This window comes from Mesoplodon mirus (genome assembly GCF_964341445.2).
Source record: "Mesoplodon mirus genome assembly, chromosome: 4".
NCBI lineage: Eukaryota > Metazoa > Chordata > Mammalia > Artiodactyla > Ziphiidae > Mesoplodon > Mesoplodon mirus.
This window is the reverse complement of record NC_138979.1, coordinates 2,872,170-2,888,014: the sequence shown is the minus strand read 5'-3', so window position 1 is coordinate 2,888,014 and position 15,845 is coordinate 2,872,170. Positions and strand designations below refer to the sequence as shown.

The window sequence follows — 15,845 nt, the reverse complement described above, 5'->3', positions numbered from 1 at the left end:
TCTGAACCCCCAAACCCGTGATCTTACCACTAGAGACTGTGATGGTGACTGTCACCATGTGTAATAGCTTCCAGGCAGCAGGTAGACCTGGGAAGAGCCTTTGGAGTCACGTGGGCCAAGGCTTGAGTTCCAGCCTGTTACCTGCTGGCTGCAAAATCTTCATCTGTAAAATGCACATCACAGTAATTCCTAACTCAGCGCATTGTGGGGATTAAAGGACATAATGCACGTGAAGTATTTTGCACAGCACCTGACACATAAATTGGGAATATGCTTGCTTCCTTTGTACAGTGTCAGATTTCCTGAACTTGGGCTCCTACTAGGATGACTCAAGGCGGGCTGAGTGCTGTAGATGTGTGGACTAGAGCGATGCTTAGCCTCCCGAGTCCTTGGAAACAAAGCACCCGTGTGCCTGTGTTGCCAGCACGCTTTACAGGGCCATCTCTCCCTCCAGCGCTCAGTACAGCCCTGTAGATGGCGCCGCAGAGCCGGGACATGCGGGGGAACGGGTGGGCGATGGCTCCACGTGTTTGTAGGTTTTTCAACAAAATTAAGTTGAGCTCCCTTGTGTTCTGAGACGTTTCTTTCATCTCAGATTTCTCTGGGGTTTTACCATGCTTATTTTAACCAGAGACCATCCTGGGAAACAGTTTGAACCCCAACTGGAACTTATTATTGGAAAGCCAAGTGGGAGGGAGAACAGGGATGCCAACCAATAAAATTGAAGATAGGGTTTTTCAGTGTAATAAAATTAAAACCTAAACAAGTCCTAAAAGTTTTGGCTCTTTTGTGGCCAAGACTTGGCAACACTTGCGCTCTGAGCCTGGAGCCAGGGGCTGCGTCAAGAGCGGGGGGCCCTCTCTCTCCACCTGCTCTGTGCTCCGGCTTAGCCACGGGCCCTCGGGTCCCCACAGATGGAATGAGGGGCAACCGTGCCCGAACCAGCCAAGGGTCGGGTGGGAAGAACTTTGTGCAGAAGCAACACCGCGGGCCTTGGCTCATGCCGGTGGAAATCAGGAAGTGAGTTGCTTGCAGCTCTTGGACAGTCGCGTGCCCCGTGTTCCTGTCTCTTAACACCGTGTGCGGGGCCACGTTGTGGAACAGTCTGATGGGGCTGGCGCAGATGCGGGCGCGTGGTGCCACTGGGCCCTCGGCTTCCCTCCGCTGCCTGTCAGGGCAGCCGACACGCACCAGCCCCGGGCGCTGGAGGAGATGGAGGAGGACGCACACGGTGCTTTCTCCAGACAGATACCTGGCCGCCTTTCTGGATTTGTCAGAACCCTGTGGATAGGAAGTGGGAAACTCAACTTTGAATATCAGCTTTTACCTTCAGGTGACTATTACCTTTTCATCAGTTCTCTAATAAGTGGGCTGTTGGAAAGAATCATTTAATGGTAATTGAAGTTTGGAGATGTAACAAGCCATTGCTATTTCAAATTTTCTTTTTTCTTCTCCTTAAAATTTAGAGATAAAAATTATATTTTGGAGCTAATTAGGGCAATTTTGTAAAGAATTTTCCCCCTTTTGAGGGGAGGATGAAAGAGAAGAAGGAAGGTCATTGCTTCACATTGGAATGGAACAGACCTGGGTTGTGTGGATTTTGGCATGTAATTAACTTCCTCAAGCCTCTTTTTGCCTCATCTGTAAAAGGGGACAATAATGTTTATTTGCAGAGTTTGCATAAGGATTCAATTAAGAGACCAGCACAGATTCTAGACCATAATAAGGTCTTTTAATCCACAGTTAGATCAAATTCTCACCAACTGTAAATGTCACTCTTCAAAATAATTGTTTAATATGCTTAACATATTAAAAACAGTCCACATTTAAAATCCTAATAATACTAATTATTTGCATTGTAGTAACTGTGCAAAAATTAATTTTACTGAGCGAGCCTTTGATGTTTTCAGTTTAGAAAAGTCCATGTTTAGTGCCTGAGAGTCCTGTGGGTCTCTCTAACTGTGTTACGGGTAATTCCGCAGGATTTCCAGAAATGATGAACGTCAGTGGAAATTTCGACTTACCATTTAGTGCACAGTTCTATGAAATCTGTAAGTTAGTAGGTGACAGGTGACGGGGCTTAGATCACACCATCTGGGAGAGGCCTTGTAAATGTGTCGTGGAGTAAACCACTGTTGCAGCTACATGGCCAAGAAAGACTTCCCACAATCAGACATCTCAGTGTTTTAGAAAACTTAATGGCATTTGCAGTTTCTCTAAACACTCCTATTGTTCAAACCTCTTTCAAAAGAAAAAAAAAAGAAAAACCCTGTAGTTATTATAGCATAACTGACCTTTATTGCAAACTGCCCTGTTTTATTTTAAAGAGCCAAATATTATGAGGACCAGTTCTCAGGACTTGGGTTGTCCTTCAGAGGTGATGAGCTCTGATGCCTCTCAGGGCTGAACCTTGCGGGGTGGTGATAAACTGCCTGTCAGACTATTCGATTACTTCCCTTATCATTAGCAATTCTTACCATTAAGTAGGCAAGGAAAGTAAAAACCCGAGAGGCTCTCAAGGTGGCATCTGGACACAGTCATTTATGTACGGATGCACACTTACCCATCACAGATATCCCCACGGATACCCCTTTGCAAAACGGATCCAAAAGGGAAACTTTCATTTTCCTTTTATCCATTCAAAAAATATTTGTAAGTACCTCCTGTGTGCCAGGCCCAGAGAGTATTCAGTGGGAAATACACATTCATCTCACCCCGATCTGTACTTCCCCCGGTGGCTCCACCCTGAAGGCCACACTACGGCGGTTTCTTTGGTTTCCTTTGAGAGCTATTCTGTGTGTATACAGGAATAGATTTGTGTGTGTTTCTCACTGCTTTTTTTTTTTAATCCAAGTGATAGCATACGATAAGCCTCACATCTTGGAGAGTATTCCATATCTGTCTAACTCATTCTTGTTTTCCACTGCAGCATAGTATTCCGTTGTATGGTTGGATGAGTATTGTATTAGTACCCTGTTGCTGGACGTTTTAGTAATTCCTAGGGGGTTTTTTTCCTTCTGTTTTTGTGGCCTCGCCGTCTTTCTCCTGCCTTGCTTTTCTTCTGATGCATTAATGATTCATCAATGATTCTGGGAGGTGGGACTCAGCACCACCTTCATGAAGACCCCAGCCTTGTATGTAATCCCCAGCAGATCCGGGCAGGCATGAGCAAGTTAGTTTACTGTGCAAGGCCTTGTCTTTTCACCCCACAGATTTCTCGTGATTAGCCTGTGATTAGCGATCATGAAGCCAGTTGATAAGCTTTTCTATGCCGGCACCCACTCCTTTGAATTGCAGGGCACTTGAGGCGGACGACCCTGTGTGGCAGGCCCCTTCCTCTCACCCAGGGCTCTGTGGTCTCAGGCCACCAGGCTGCTCACTGGTCAGTGTTCTCTGTGGCCGGGACAGCTGGTTACCCTAAAGAGTTCCCTGTGCCCCTGGACCACGGTCGGCCTCCTTTTCTTCTGACTGCCATTGCTCTTTGTGTGTGATTTTATTTCCACTGTAAAGGAGCAACTCTTGAAGATCAGCTGAAGCACATCCATTTTTTTTTTTTTTTTTTTTGCGGTATGCGGGCCTCTCACTGCTGTGGCCTCTCCTGTCGCGGAGCACAGGCTCCGGACGCACAGGCTCAGTGACCATGGCTCACGGGCCCAGCCGCTCCGCGGCATGTGGGATCTCCCCGGACCAGGGCACGAACCCGTGTCCCCTGCATCGGCAGGCGGACTCTCAACCACTGCGCCACCAGGGAAGCTCGAAGCACATCCACTTTACATGTATCATAATTAGCTCCCTCCCTCCCCTTTGGAATGGCTCAATAAAGATAGTTGGTTTCATTGCTGGAAACCTTAACTGTCAGAAGGTTGCTTTCTTACACTTGGTCATAAAACCTAGGAAGCCCCTTCCCAGCGGAAGTCTACAGGGACCTTGACGTGACCTTGACCACCAGTTGTTGCTTCAGCTGCATCTTCTCTTCTTTGTTATTTCTGCCCCTCGTCGTGCTGACATTGCCATTCTCTGCCTCTGAGGGTCAGTTTTCTGTTTCTAGCTGTTCCTCCTCTCTTCACTCTAATCCCCGTCTCTCTCCCTCCTCGCATGTCTGTTTTCTTTAAAGCCGTGTCTACTCCAGAGCTTGCTTGTTTCTGCCACTATCTGTGGGGCCTGCATCCCAACAGCATCACTTACTGCCTCTCGTTAGTTCCTCGGGTGGTTCGTCAGTCGGCCCCACTTCTCCCCTTTATCTCAAAAGGTTTTGTTGTTGTTGTTTGGTTTGGTTTTCGTTTGTTTGTTTGTTTGTTTTTAAATCATGGTGCAAACCCATTTCCTTATGCTGGCAGTGGGCAGACTTTCAAAGTAATTTGGCATTGTTCAAGTTTGCTTTTAAGTTATGTTCTTTTTTTTTTTTTTCCTTTCTTTCAGCCACTGGTCACTTTATCACAAATACCACTTACAAATTCAACAAACAATTATCAGATTTCTGAGCCCATGCCTAACCCTGTTGCAGGCCCTGAAGAGGCAGATAAACTCCCCTCCCTCGAGGAATTCACTCCAGGGTCGGGGGGGCTGCGGACCATAATGAAGTCCGTGAGCACGTGTGCGGGAGAAAATTAAAACAGGAAGGCGGGGCCGGGAGCTCAGAATGGGATACAGGTTACTGAGGCGCTCGGGGAAGAGTTCATCACGGAGAGGCCGTTTGAACAAAACTTGAAGGGAATGCTGCAGCAAGTACCGGGGGTCACCTAGGGAAGCAGTCAGGGTGGTGAGAGCGCAGGCGAGGACCAGCCACGGGGGGCGGTTGGCATGCCTGGAGGCGGTGCGGGTCAGAGGGCTCCCAGGAGCCGAGGGCACCAGGCCCTGGAGGCCCCTGCGAGGACTTGGGCTCTGGCTCGGGGACAAAGAGCCGACTGCACAGACTTGAGCAAGACAAGTGACATGTCTTGTGCTGCGATGCATTATTGTCGCATACTATTTCAAGAGGACCTGCGACTAATTAAGGCCAGCATAGTCTTTCTTCCAGCAATTCTCACTATAAATATTGTGTGCTTGATCACTTAGGAGTATGGTCTAGACAGAAATCACCCAACGTTTCTTCTTTTTTCCCTCCCTCACCCCTGATAGGTTGTGTAGATGCAAAGACCATTGTGACTGTTAGTGGAATTCTTTAATAAGCCTTGTCCCTAGGCAACCAAAAGCTTTCAGTAATTTTAAGCTCTCTGCAAACTTTTACCAGTTCTGATTTAGTATATTTATCAATATTTACAACTTACATCAGTACTTCTTCCAGAAAGATGAGATGAGGCTTAACATGAAAGACGTTTAAATTTGAAGGCTGTGAAAATAGAAGTAAAAAATGAATGAAATTATGCAGGAAGATGAAGCAAATGTAGCATATCAATTTGGGTGACTGTTGTGAGGTGATCGACCAGTCAGTTTACCCATGAACTTCATGGTAGCAAAGCCAAAAAGGAAAACAACAGATTACATAATTATCCTTGTCTGATTTCCCCAGACCATAACACGAGTCTTTTTCCTTCTTCCTCTAATGTAAGCTACCAAAATAAGTTGGTCAGTCAGTATATATTTCAACCTTATTCCTACTGTGCTACTTATTTGTTTACTTGAAGAGTGTCATTTTTGCTAAAAAAGTCAATTTTCTGCTAAAATTGCCAGTTCACTAACTGTAGACATGAAAATCAAGGTTGATTTTTTTAAAATGTTTATTTGTCTGCTTTACCAGATTGCCAGCTACCTAAGGCAGAAGTTGTATCCATTCATCTTTATATCCTTGGTGGCCCCTAAAGAAATAGTTCTTCAGTCCTCTTCCTATGACTCCAAAATCTAACAGGCTCTGAAAACAGAAAATGTTATCAAACGTTGGGTACCAAAACTCATTCAGAGGCAAAGCCTGAACTGAAATAAGACACTTTAAAAATGTTCATTTTTTTCCCCCTTGTGAATACTCATGTTTTACTACAGAAGTGGTACTTGGTTTAGCTAGGGGTATTCTGCAGACTCTGCTGGGTGTTATGTAACATTTGGTGTGAGCATCTTATTACTTTTCTAAAATTTGAAAGTGTAAATTCCAAAATACATCTGGCCACAGTGGTTTCAGAAGAGGAATCACGGGCCTGCCATATCCAATGTCTAGAATAGTGTAGGTTCCTGGTAAACACGAGTTGAAGTGAAGCTTGACTAATATGAGGTACTTAGAAATGGGAAGCTCTTCTGCAGCCAGGCCTTAGGAGCTTGAGGCCTCAGGGGATCAAATCAATGAATCAGCCCTTAGAAGCATCGACATGTTTCCTTAATCGTTCCTCAGAGCAGTAATCACTGCTCTTCCATCAGCCTAATCTCAGGGACGTGAAGTGTTAGTCTGTCGGTTAAAATTGTTCCTCTTGGTGTCCTGCAAGGGGCTTTTTGTGTGATTCATGTATTTTTTATGTTGTCTCTGTATCTTATCACTGTGTATCTTTTTGTTTTTCTTCCAACATGTTTGTAAGGTGTCACGTCAGCGTTTTTAATACTGGTGATTTAATTGCAAAAGCACACATAAACAGTTTGGAAGGTATGAGAAGAAATCCACAAGTCACACGGGAAAACAGCCACCAAGCCAGCATTCAGGCTGGAATTCATCCACTGTGCAGAACGAATTGCGCGCCAGTGGGTCAAACTGTGTATCCTGAAATGGAGTGAAAAGAAGTTTGATACAAGGAACGTTTGTTTCGTACCAAAGATACAGTGGGAAATAGCAAGGCAGATCCAATACGGGCTTCACGCTCACAGATCTTAATAGGGAAAGCAAGACATTTATATGAAAGAAATAAGAGTACACGGCAGAACATGCCAGAGGGCGTGCAGCCTGGGAGCTCGGGGGAGGGGTGGGGTCGCCCTGGCGGACTTAGGCCAGTGGAGAGGACGGACTTGTGGAATACAAGGAGGGGGAAGCCCCAGCTCTCAGGAAGCTCTGCGTTTAGTCGTAGAGATGCATAAACAGATGAATTACCGTGGGAAGTGGTGAATGTTATCACTGGGGCCATGGAACCATGGAGGACAGTCATCAGTCCCTGGGAAGGTGGGCAGGAGCTGACCTTCAGGCTGGGTCTTGAGGAACACGGGGTTTACCCCCAAGGGCAGGGCTGGGTCTAGGGTTGCTTCCAGGCAGAGGGAATGGTAAGATGCTTATGTGACACCAGCGTGACTTTTTATACTGCATTGTCCTTGCAGGTGAATCAAGCAGCCCTCCTGGAACGATTCAGGGTGGGAAGGGTCTGCAGGGTAAGAGTCAGTTTAGAACCATCGCTCCAAAACTTGCGCCCCAAGTCCTGGCGTCCAGAGTGCTCCCGGGCCCGGCGCCCTCCCTCTCTGACCACGCGCATCCAGGCCCCTCCCTCGGCTCGAAGGCCCTGGGGATGGCCCCCCAGAATTACGCGCTGATGCAGGTGGCCGGCCAGGAAGGGACCTTCTCCCTTGTCGCTCTGCCGCACGTCGCCTCGGCTCAGCCACTCCAGAAACCCAGACTGCCTCTGCCCAAGAACCTGAAGCTGCCCATCCCCCGGTACCAACGCCCAGGACATAGCAAAGGAGCCAGAAAGAAACCGGGGTTCAGCTCCTCCGACAGGGGCTGTAGCCAAGCTCCCGCCCAAACCCAAGCGGCCCCTCGCCTGCCTGAGCATCCCGAGGCCCCGCACAAGCCCAGCCCACCCGAGCCGGCGCTGGCACCCGGCCAGGCCCCGGCCTCGCTGACCAGTGGGGGTGGCCATGGAGACCCTGGGCCCCCAGGGACCAGCGACCACGGAGGTCGGGACCCGCCCTCCGCCCCAGCGCTGTCCACACCGGAGGAGCCCTCTGCCGAGCGGGGCCTCCCGAAGAGGTCAGGGAGAGAAGGCGTTGCAGGCAAGAAGCCCTCCAGGAAGCCTGCTGTCGCCAGGGGTGAACTTGGAGAACAGGTCGACCCTGCCAGAGCCGCGACCCATTTGCCGCCAGGCGTTACTGGAAACGCGGTTCAGGTGGTCCCTTCCATCCCCAGAGGTAAAGTGCCCATCCTGCCCTACTCAAGAATGAGGGCGTCGCAGGTTTACAAAGGCGGAGCGGCTGTGAACGTTGCGGATGTTTCTCTCCCTGGGCGCGGGGCAGCCGGTGATAAGACCTCGTCCATCCCGGAGGGCTTCTGTGCGGCCCCCCAGGTGGCCGACAGGGGACCTGCCCCACAGGCGTCGAGGCAGAGCCCCTGCGACAGGGCCTGCTGTCCGGCCACCAAAGCCGACCGCAACCACAAAGCAAAACCGAACGGCGGGGCAGCCGAGAGAAGAGGAAGAAAACGGAAGGTCCCGGATGAACGTCTGACATTTCAGGGTAAAAGGAGGAAATGTGTCATTAATAAGTGTAAAGATGGCAAAGAAAGAGCCAGAGCCGATCCCCAGGAATCCAGGGACCAAAAACCTGGGGCTGTGAAAAAATACCGTAGCATCATGCCCAAACCTGTCCTGGTCCTGCCGGCCCTGGCTCCCCTGGCCTCGCCCGCGGCCACGTTACAGCCCCCCGCGCCCGGCAGCCGGGGGCACGCGTCGTTCAGTCACGCCCTCGCTGCCCCCAAGCATCTGGGCTGCAGGCAGGACGACAGCCCCTCCCCGAAGCCCGGCTCGGCCTTCAGAAATGGGTTCTCCGGCCTCAAGAAGCCTTGGCACGGGTGCCACGTGTGCGAGCACGCCTTCCAGCCCAAGCAGCACCTCCGCGAGCGCGCCAACACGCACAGCGACAGCCGGCCCTACAGCTGCCGGCTCTGCCGCAAAGCCTACGTGCGGCCGGGCAGCCTGAGCGCACACGTGCGGCTGCATCACGGCGACTCCCGGCCCAGGAGGCTCGTGTGCTGCGAATTCTGCGCGAAGGTGTTCGGCCACGTCAGAGTCTACTTTGGCCACCTGAAAGAGGTGCACGGGGTGGCCGTCAGCACCGAGCCCTCCCCCTGTGAGCCGCAGCCGGAGCCGCAGCCGGGGGACCTGCTGAGGACCAGGGAGCAGACTGCCCGAGGGATGGAGGGACAGGCGGACAGGTGAGTGCGGGGATGCTGCGGCTTTGAGGTCAGGGCCAGATTCCACATGCAGCAAGGTGGGTTTGGAAGACCCTCCCTCAGGTTAAGATTTCGTAAGGGAGCTGCCACCTCTTCCCCCTGTTCTGTGAAGAGGGGCCGCATTCCTCTCTGGTCTCTTCTGATCATTAGTGATTTTTGATGACTCCATCTTCTACGAGCCAGGATGCAGAGGTCCCTTTGAGGGACGCTGGGGACAATTGGGCAAGAGATTAATTTTGCATCTGAAATATGAAAGAGTAACTTAGTGTCTGTAGTTCTGGTGCTTCCGAGAAGTAATCTCCTCCACACTCTTGGCCACAGAATATATACCCAAAGAGTACCATTTGGCCCAGAATACGGCGTGGCAGGTGGCGGGGACTCAGCGCAGCTCTGCTGCACGGAGCAGCCCTCAGGTGCGGGCCTGACGCTCAGCGCTTGGCCTGTTTCCCCGTCAGGCCAGGTTTACTGTCCCCTGTGTCCTTGTCTGTGCAGCGCTGCTTCCCAGCACCGTAAACGAACCAGCTGAGTAATCTGAAAGCTGCCGGGCGGGTCTGAGAGTCGTGAGTCAACCAGGGCACCACGCTGGGTCTGTCCACCATGCTCTAGGTGATGGGGCGGAGAGGTTGCGCTGAAGTGAATGCTCGTCAGCACCGTGAAACTTGAACGTTTTCCAGCACTTTAGATCCTCGGCCCCTGACCATTCCCAGTTGTCCTAATGGTTCTAAATCCTTTCTGTTCAATTTCAGCTTGGTCTGTCATATTCATTAAAAATAAGTTACGCCTGTCCTGTTTCCTCCCGGCTTTTCTGAGGTTTCTCTGTGTCTCTGTAGGCATTTCTGTCCCTTTTCCTAAGGTACGTAGCAGCCTCCCCAAAGAAACCTCACTTCTTAATTGTTGAACAGAGTCCATGCTGAGTTTTAGCTAAGATGTCCAGACTGCACTGGGTGCTCAGGGAGAGGGAGGGCCCTGGAGGGCGGGGGGACAGTCCCCTCAGCTGGACCCAGTGAGTTCCTGCCGCTCTCCTGGCGCTCACGTCTGTTGCCATGGTAACCAAAGAACAGGTGGCTCCCGGGGGAGCCTCTTTCCGAAGTGGACCCTGCGGGCGTGGGAAGTGTGAGGCCCCAGGCAGCACTGACCTTGGCCTTCGCCGCGGCCTCTGCCTCCCACGCGCTCTCTGCTTGCCCCTCCTTCGGCCCGTCCTCAGTGCGTGTGTCTGAGATCCCCGAAGGCCAGGAGCTGTAAGGAGAAGTTCCGCTTGTGTCCTTCCATGAGATCTGATACAGACTCTTTCCCCCCTTTCCAGGGAGACCAAGTCCAGCCTGGAAGAAGACCTCCTTCTAAACCAGGCTGATGAGGTTAAATTCCAGATCAGATGTGGCCGCTGTCAGATCACTGCCCAGTCTTTTGCTGAAATCAAGTTCCACCTGCTTTACGTTCATGGAGAGGAGATCCAGGGCCAGGTGCAAGAGAGCAGCAGGGGAGCTCAGGGAGAACTGGTTCAGCAGGCTGCTCCTTTCTGGAAACATCCTGAGAGAAGAAAGCAGCTTAAGCACCGTCCCTTGGACGGGGAACTCTGTGCAGTCCCCAGACTGAAAAAGCAACTCTACCTCCGTCATCAGAATGATGTGGAGATACTTGCAAAACATGAAGGAGCCCAGCCAGGACCCAGTGAGCCCGGAGGACACCCCCAGGGCCCCGAGGGTCCCGGCCCCGACGCTGCCCTCTCCCCGCCCCGGCCTGGCTTTCACTGCGTGCTTTGTGCACAGACGCTGGTAAGGAAGGAAGAGCTGCTTCTGCATTGGGAAGAGCGGCACAAGTGCGACGACCCTCCGAGACTCTGGACGGTCCTCAGCGCGCTCTCCAGCCAGGGAGTCGTCGAACCTTCCAGCGAGACCGGGAAATGAGACAGGAAGCCGAGGGGTAAGGGGAGGTTTCCTCTCCTCTTCCTCTGTTCCGTGGTGGTGCGCTTAATACCAAAAATCAGACAGGTTAGGATCAGCGTTAATGAGCAGCGTGAGTTTCGTACACAGTTTTATTTTATTATGAAATATATACGTACATATGCCCCTGATGCATATTTTTCTAACATAACGTAGTTTTATTTTAAAATTCTATGTCCTGTTAGTATCTGAGACTTTATTTCAGATTCAATAAAAAGATAAATTTGCAGATTGAAATGTAGAGTATTATAGGCTATTCTTCAAGTACAGTTTTTAGTAAAAACACGTGTGTTTGAGTTACTTCCTGTCTGTGTGCGTGTATGTGTCCTTTTGTTCACGTGTTTTCTGTTTAAGTAGGTCGACAAATGTGGTAAATGTCCAGGTGACAAAATCATTTCTGTCTCAACCCTGGCATATTGTTGATCTTTATCAGATTCTCTAGTTTATTTGAATATGCCGTAGAGCAGCACCTTAAATGAGGTTCTCGTCTGTCATAATTGAAAGTCCGTGTTTTCAGGACTTTGACTTTTTTAAATTCATTTTCTTAAATGCACATTCCGTTGAGGCTTAGATGCGAAGTCTTATCCCTGTAGTGCTCCCTGTCAAAGTAATCAACCATTTCTTAGTACTTTGGCTAATAGAAAAACCACTTTTTTGTTAAAAAGTTATTTTAAAAAAGTCTGTTGAGCCAGAAAATTTACAACCTGGAGAGGGAACTGGGTAGTTCAGCCCAGATGTCAGGTGTTTCAGCGGCCTTTCCTCTTCCCCAGTAACTTCAGAGGGCTGTCACTGGCTGATCAATTTTAGATGCAACTGTGCCTTTCAAGCCCGGGTCCTCTTTGAAAGTCAGGAGTAAATGATTGCCTGTTACATTCTTGGGAAATTACCTCGAATCAGAAATGTTGCCATTTGAAGTTTCTGGCCATCCTGGCTGCAAAATCGTTTTCTCGGAATGGGGGAGTCTGAACACTTCAAGCCACTTGAATCCCGGGCTTTGGTTGAAAACGCCGTGCACGTGGCCAGCCCTGTTCCTGAAGCTGGGCCCGGGCGTCGTCATAACATTTTTCTGTGTTAAAGGAAGTTACCTAAACGGAGCAAGACCTAAATTCTAACTGATGAGCTAGCAGGTCTTAAATCATCTTTCTGAATGTCTCATTTTAAAACCAAGTGCTCAGAAGTACAATTTGGTTTAAATAGCGCAAAAAAGGGAAAACCCAATCCGTGGCTTTTTTGCAAATAGTTTTATAAATTTGAGAATAAGAGGGTAGGGATAGAAATCTCAGAAAGATTCTGCTGTGGTTCATCAATCGATCACGCCGCACCCAATCTCAGAGAGATGCTGTCAGACCTCCACTGTGTGGATATTTTTAGAACTCAGCTAGTCACGGGACAGCTTTACCATTCAGCGCAGCATCTAGTTTGGTTTTGGAGGAGTGGTCTCGAAGACACTAACAAATGAGATCTACCACGAATACTACTTGAGTTCAAACCATGAAACTTGACTTAAACTCTAAAGTGGTTCTTAGACCCCTCTGTCTTCAGATGCTAAGCAGGATTTCCGAAATACTGGCCAAGAAGGCCTCGGGCAGAGGAGCGGATCCGGTTGGAGACAAAGGTGCGGGGGGGGCAGAGGGCATCCACCCCGCGCGTACGGGAGAGTCCGAAGTCCCCAAGGTTCTGAGGACACTCCCCTGTGGCCCGTGTTTAATCCCACATTCCTGCATTGAGAGCAAGACAGCGAGGGCTCAGGAAGCCTCTGGAAAGAAGTAGAGGGTGAGGCTGAGCCGAGAGCAAAGCTGGGGGGTGCAGTTGGCTCCTCACGAGGCGCTCTGCCTGGGTCCCCTTCTCCGCAGGTCCTCCCTGCGTTTCGCCAGGAGCAGCCCAGTGCCACCTCGGTCAGGGAGTCTCTGGTCCTTAACGACGGCGCTTCTTCAGTGGGAATGCTGCGAAGAGGGACCCCAACTGGGGAGGGAGGAGAAAAGGGAATCATTCAGCTAAAGAACTTCGGGAACAGCTCACGTGGATTCCCCGGGGGGTCTTGATGGACGAGCCTTCCGGGGGGGCAGACGTCCCAGCCTACGTACGTGACCCACAGGCAGCGATGTGTACAAGGAGGTGCTGTGAGGCTTACTGCCCCTGAGTTACCTTTCGAGGCTCCATTCTCCCACCGGTAAGATGGGAGCCGTGACCCCCCCACCCAAGGCATCTGTTGTGAACGGCCGATGCCACACAAATAGAGCGTCGGGCACACTCGGGCCACGGAGTAACTGGTGGCTGTTATTCATTATACTTTTGGGCAGACTTGTAAGAAGAGGTATGTGATGCCTCAGGTCGGCCTCACGTCCAGAATTCAAGGATAAAACCTCTACGGAGAACCACAGACATTTGCATCTTTGCATAAAAAGTGTATTTTAATTTTTAAATAAACTGGGACTGGGATCACATGGAGTTTTGGTGTCTATTTAGTCAATAGAGGAGGTGAAATTCACTAGACGGTCTCCGTTCTGAGTTCCACTGTGGGCCACGAATCCCTCCCCGTGGCTGCCCTCCGCGGCCTCCGCTGGCCCTGGTCACAGCGCCCGCCCCAGTGGGCTTGTCTGTTTCCCACACTGGACCATAAGCCTCTTGAGGGCAGGGACTGTGTCTTTGCTCAGCACGTAGCCCCAGAGGATCCAGCCCCTGACAAGGACCAGTGTACAACATTTGTTGAAAAAATAATACGTGAGCAAAAAACAAATAAAATTGTCCCTTTCCCTTTCTATGAATAGATCCAGCTTCAGGAGCTCCCCACCTTAGAGCTAGGAAGGCACAGGGGCAAATTTGGTCTGAAATGCAGCACGTATATTTCACTTCATGTCTTTTGCTTCTTGGCAAGTTGTCCCAGAGCCAGAAAAATGAGGGGGTTTTTTTGTTTTTTTCTTTTGGCCCTAAATTATTTCTGAAAGTTACAGCATTTTAGATTTGTATTGTTTCATTGGCTGTCGCTTTTATTCATGACCCCTTTTGTTTCTCTCTCTTTCTCTGGACCTCTTCCTGCTGGAGCTTGACCGTTCCTCTCATATGGAAAGTTGTCTGTTCATCAGCACGCCATAAATAATCCAACCTGCGTGCATTCCACTGTCTTCCCCAGCTGCCCCGCTCCAGTTTTCTGTGGCCCCAGTGACATGATCGTTGGCAATAAATGCTCAGCTTCATTTATTTACTGGAATTCTCAGATCTGGACCAGTTTGCTCCATTCAAGCTGCTGACGTGTTTTGTTAGGTACACATTTTGTAGAATCTCCCCTTGGTGCTGAGCTCTGAGGAAAAGGGCCCTGGTAAGGATGAACTGGGATTTAACAGATTTTTAGCTTCAACTTTATACGGACTTGCCTAACATCAGGCAGTCGGCAGCTTATCTGGACTTGGGGTGCAATCCAATACGTATTTGAACCATATTCGCCTCTCCAGGAATGCTCCTTTTGGAGGTGAAATGTTTATTGTATCTCATATTTGGTCATGGTCATGGTTATCCCCATAATAAAACTATAACCATGGTTTTGCAAGCATATTTTAAACTTGTGTTCAGGATGTTAGTTAGCTAAGTAGTACATCACATCTTCCATGCTCTGAAGTGTGAGAATGTTTCAATGTGTTGCCTTAACCCTAGGAGAAACTCCGGGGTCTACTGAAGGAGACCAAATGTGACACTTGTTCTGATTTTGATGTGAAGCTAAACAGGTTTCTGGGATTTTTTTTTTTTTCAGTGAAACTTGCTCACATGTTCAAATTGCCCACCACGCCTTGGTTAGCTTAACCATAAAGAATTCACCTGTAATAGGATGGCAGTACTTGCCTCTTTCAGTACATTCCACAAACAAAATTGCAAGCAATTAGCATCACAATAGATCATGTTTTGATAAATCAGCCACTAAGCGCTACTCAAAAAAATGAAAGATTTTACCTTCTGTCATTAAGTAGGAATTTAATCTCCAGTCAGGTGTTGCAAAGAGACCTCCCACCAGGTGTTCTAAGGGCATGTGCAGAAACAGCAATGAACTTGATCTGATTATTGCCTGAGTTGTCATGCAGATCTTACCACAAAAATTTGGCCACGGAGGAGATCCAGGTGCTCAAACATACGAGCTGCAGGACCCTCCCTAAGCTCTGGCTATTTCTGGAAGTCATTGCTAAGTGTGTGCTCTTATGAAACTAATACAATGCCTTTTCCCAGTCTCATCCAAATTAAAGCACAGTTAAATTTTTCCTAAGACATTCATTGAACCAAGCCTTTTTGACAGTGGTTACAACTAAGGAAAGTTGAGATATCCAAGAAGACTTAAGTCCTTTGAATGGTGTTTATTCTTTCTTGAAGTAAAGAGTGGGTAGGGCGAATAGGAGGGCAGCACTGCCATGTCAAGACATGGCATGAGGAACTTTTTGATGATGAAGGGAAAGGCCCAGTGGGGTGCCGTAGGGTAGTGGGGAGCCTGGATCCAGGGTCCAGGCAGCAAAATGGCATTAATAGTTTGGTACCACCTCCTTGGAACAAACCAAATTTGACGATTTCTATCAAAATCTTTTTAAAATGCACAGACTTTTTGACCCAGGAACTCCACTTCCAGGAATCTGGCCTATAGATACTACTGCACGAGTTCACAGACAGATGTGGACAAAGAAAGGCGCCTGCCATATCAGGAAACAAAGGATGTTGCAGCCATCAAGCTGTCAGCCACTGCAGCCGCCCCAGACTGTGCACCCTGAGCGGATTCAGGATGGAGAAACCCAGGACGCCCGCCCCAGATAGCTAAGGTGCATATCAAAGGAATCATTTCAGTGAGCCCAGACCCTTGCGTCTTC

The 15,845-nt window shown here is 49.4% G+C and overlaps 1 protein-coding gene across 33 annotated transcripts in view; it reads left to right on the top strand.

Moving 5' to 3' along the window:
- Positions 1–11,307, top strand: part of ZNF438 (zinc finger protein 438) — a 388,718-nt gene extending 377,411 nt beyond the window's left edge. For 32 of the 33 annotated variants that reach the window (XM_082619994.1, XM_082619999.1, XM_082620003.1 and 29 more), the window contains 2 exons: positions 7,225–9,049; positions 10,371–11,307. In XM_082619994.1, coding sequence (XP_082476120.1) covers positions 7,225–9,049; positions 10,371–10,971 — 2,426 coding nt within the window. In that variant the 3' untranslated portion in view covers positions 10,972–11,307. Of the gene's footprint in view, positions 1–1,244; positions 1,334–7,224; positions 9,050–10,370 lie in introns of all 33 variants that reach the window. The other variant, XM_082619997.1, reaches the window with a different exon arrangement.
- Positions 11,308–15,845: the final 4,538 nt, after the last annotated feature.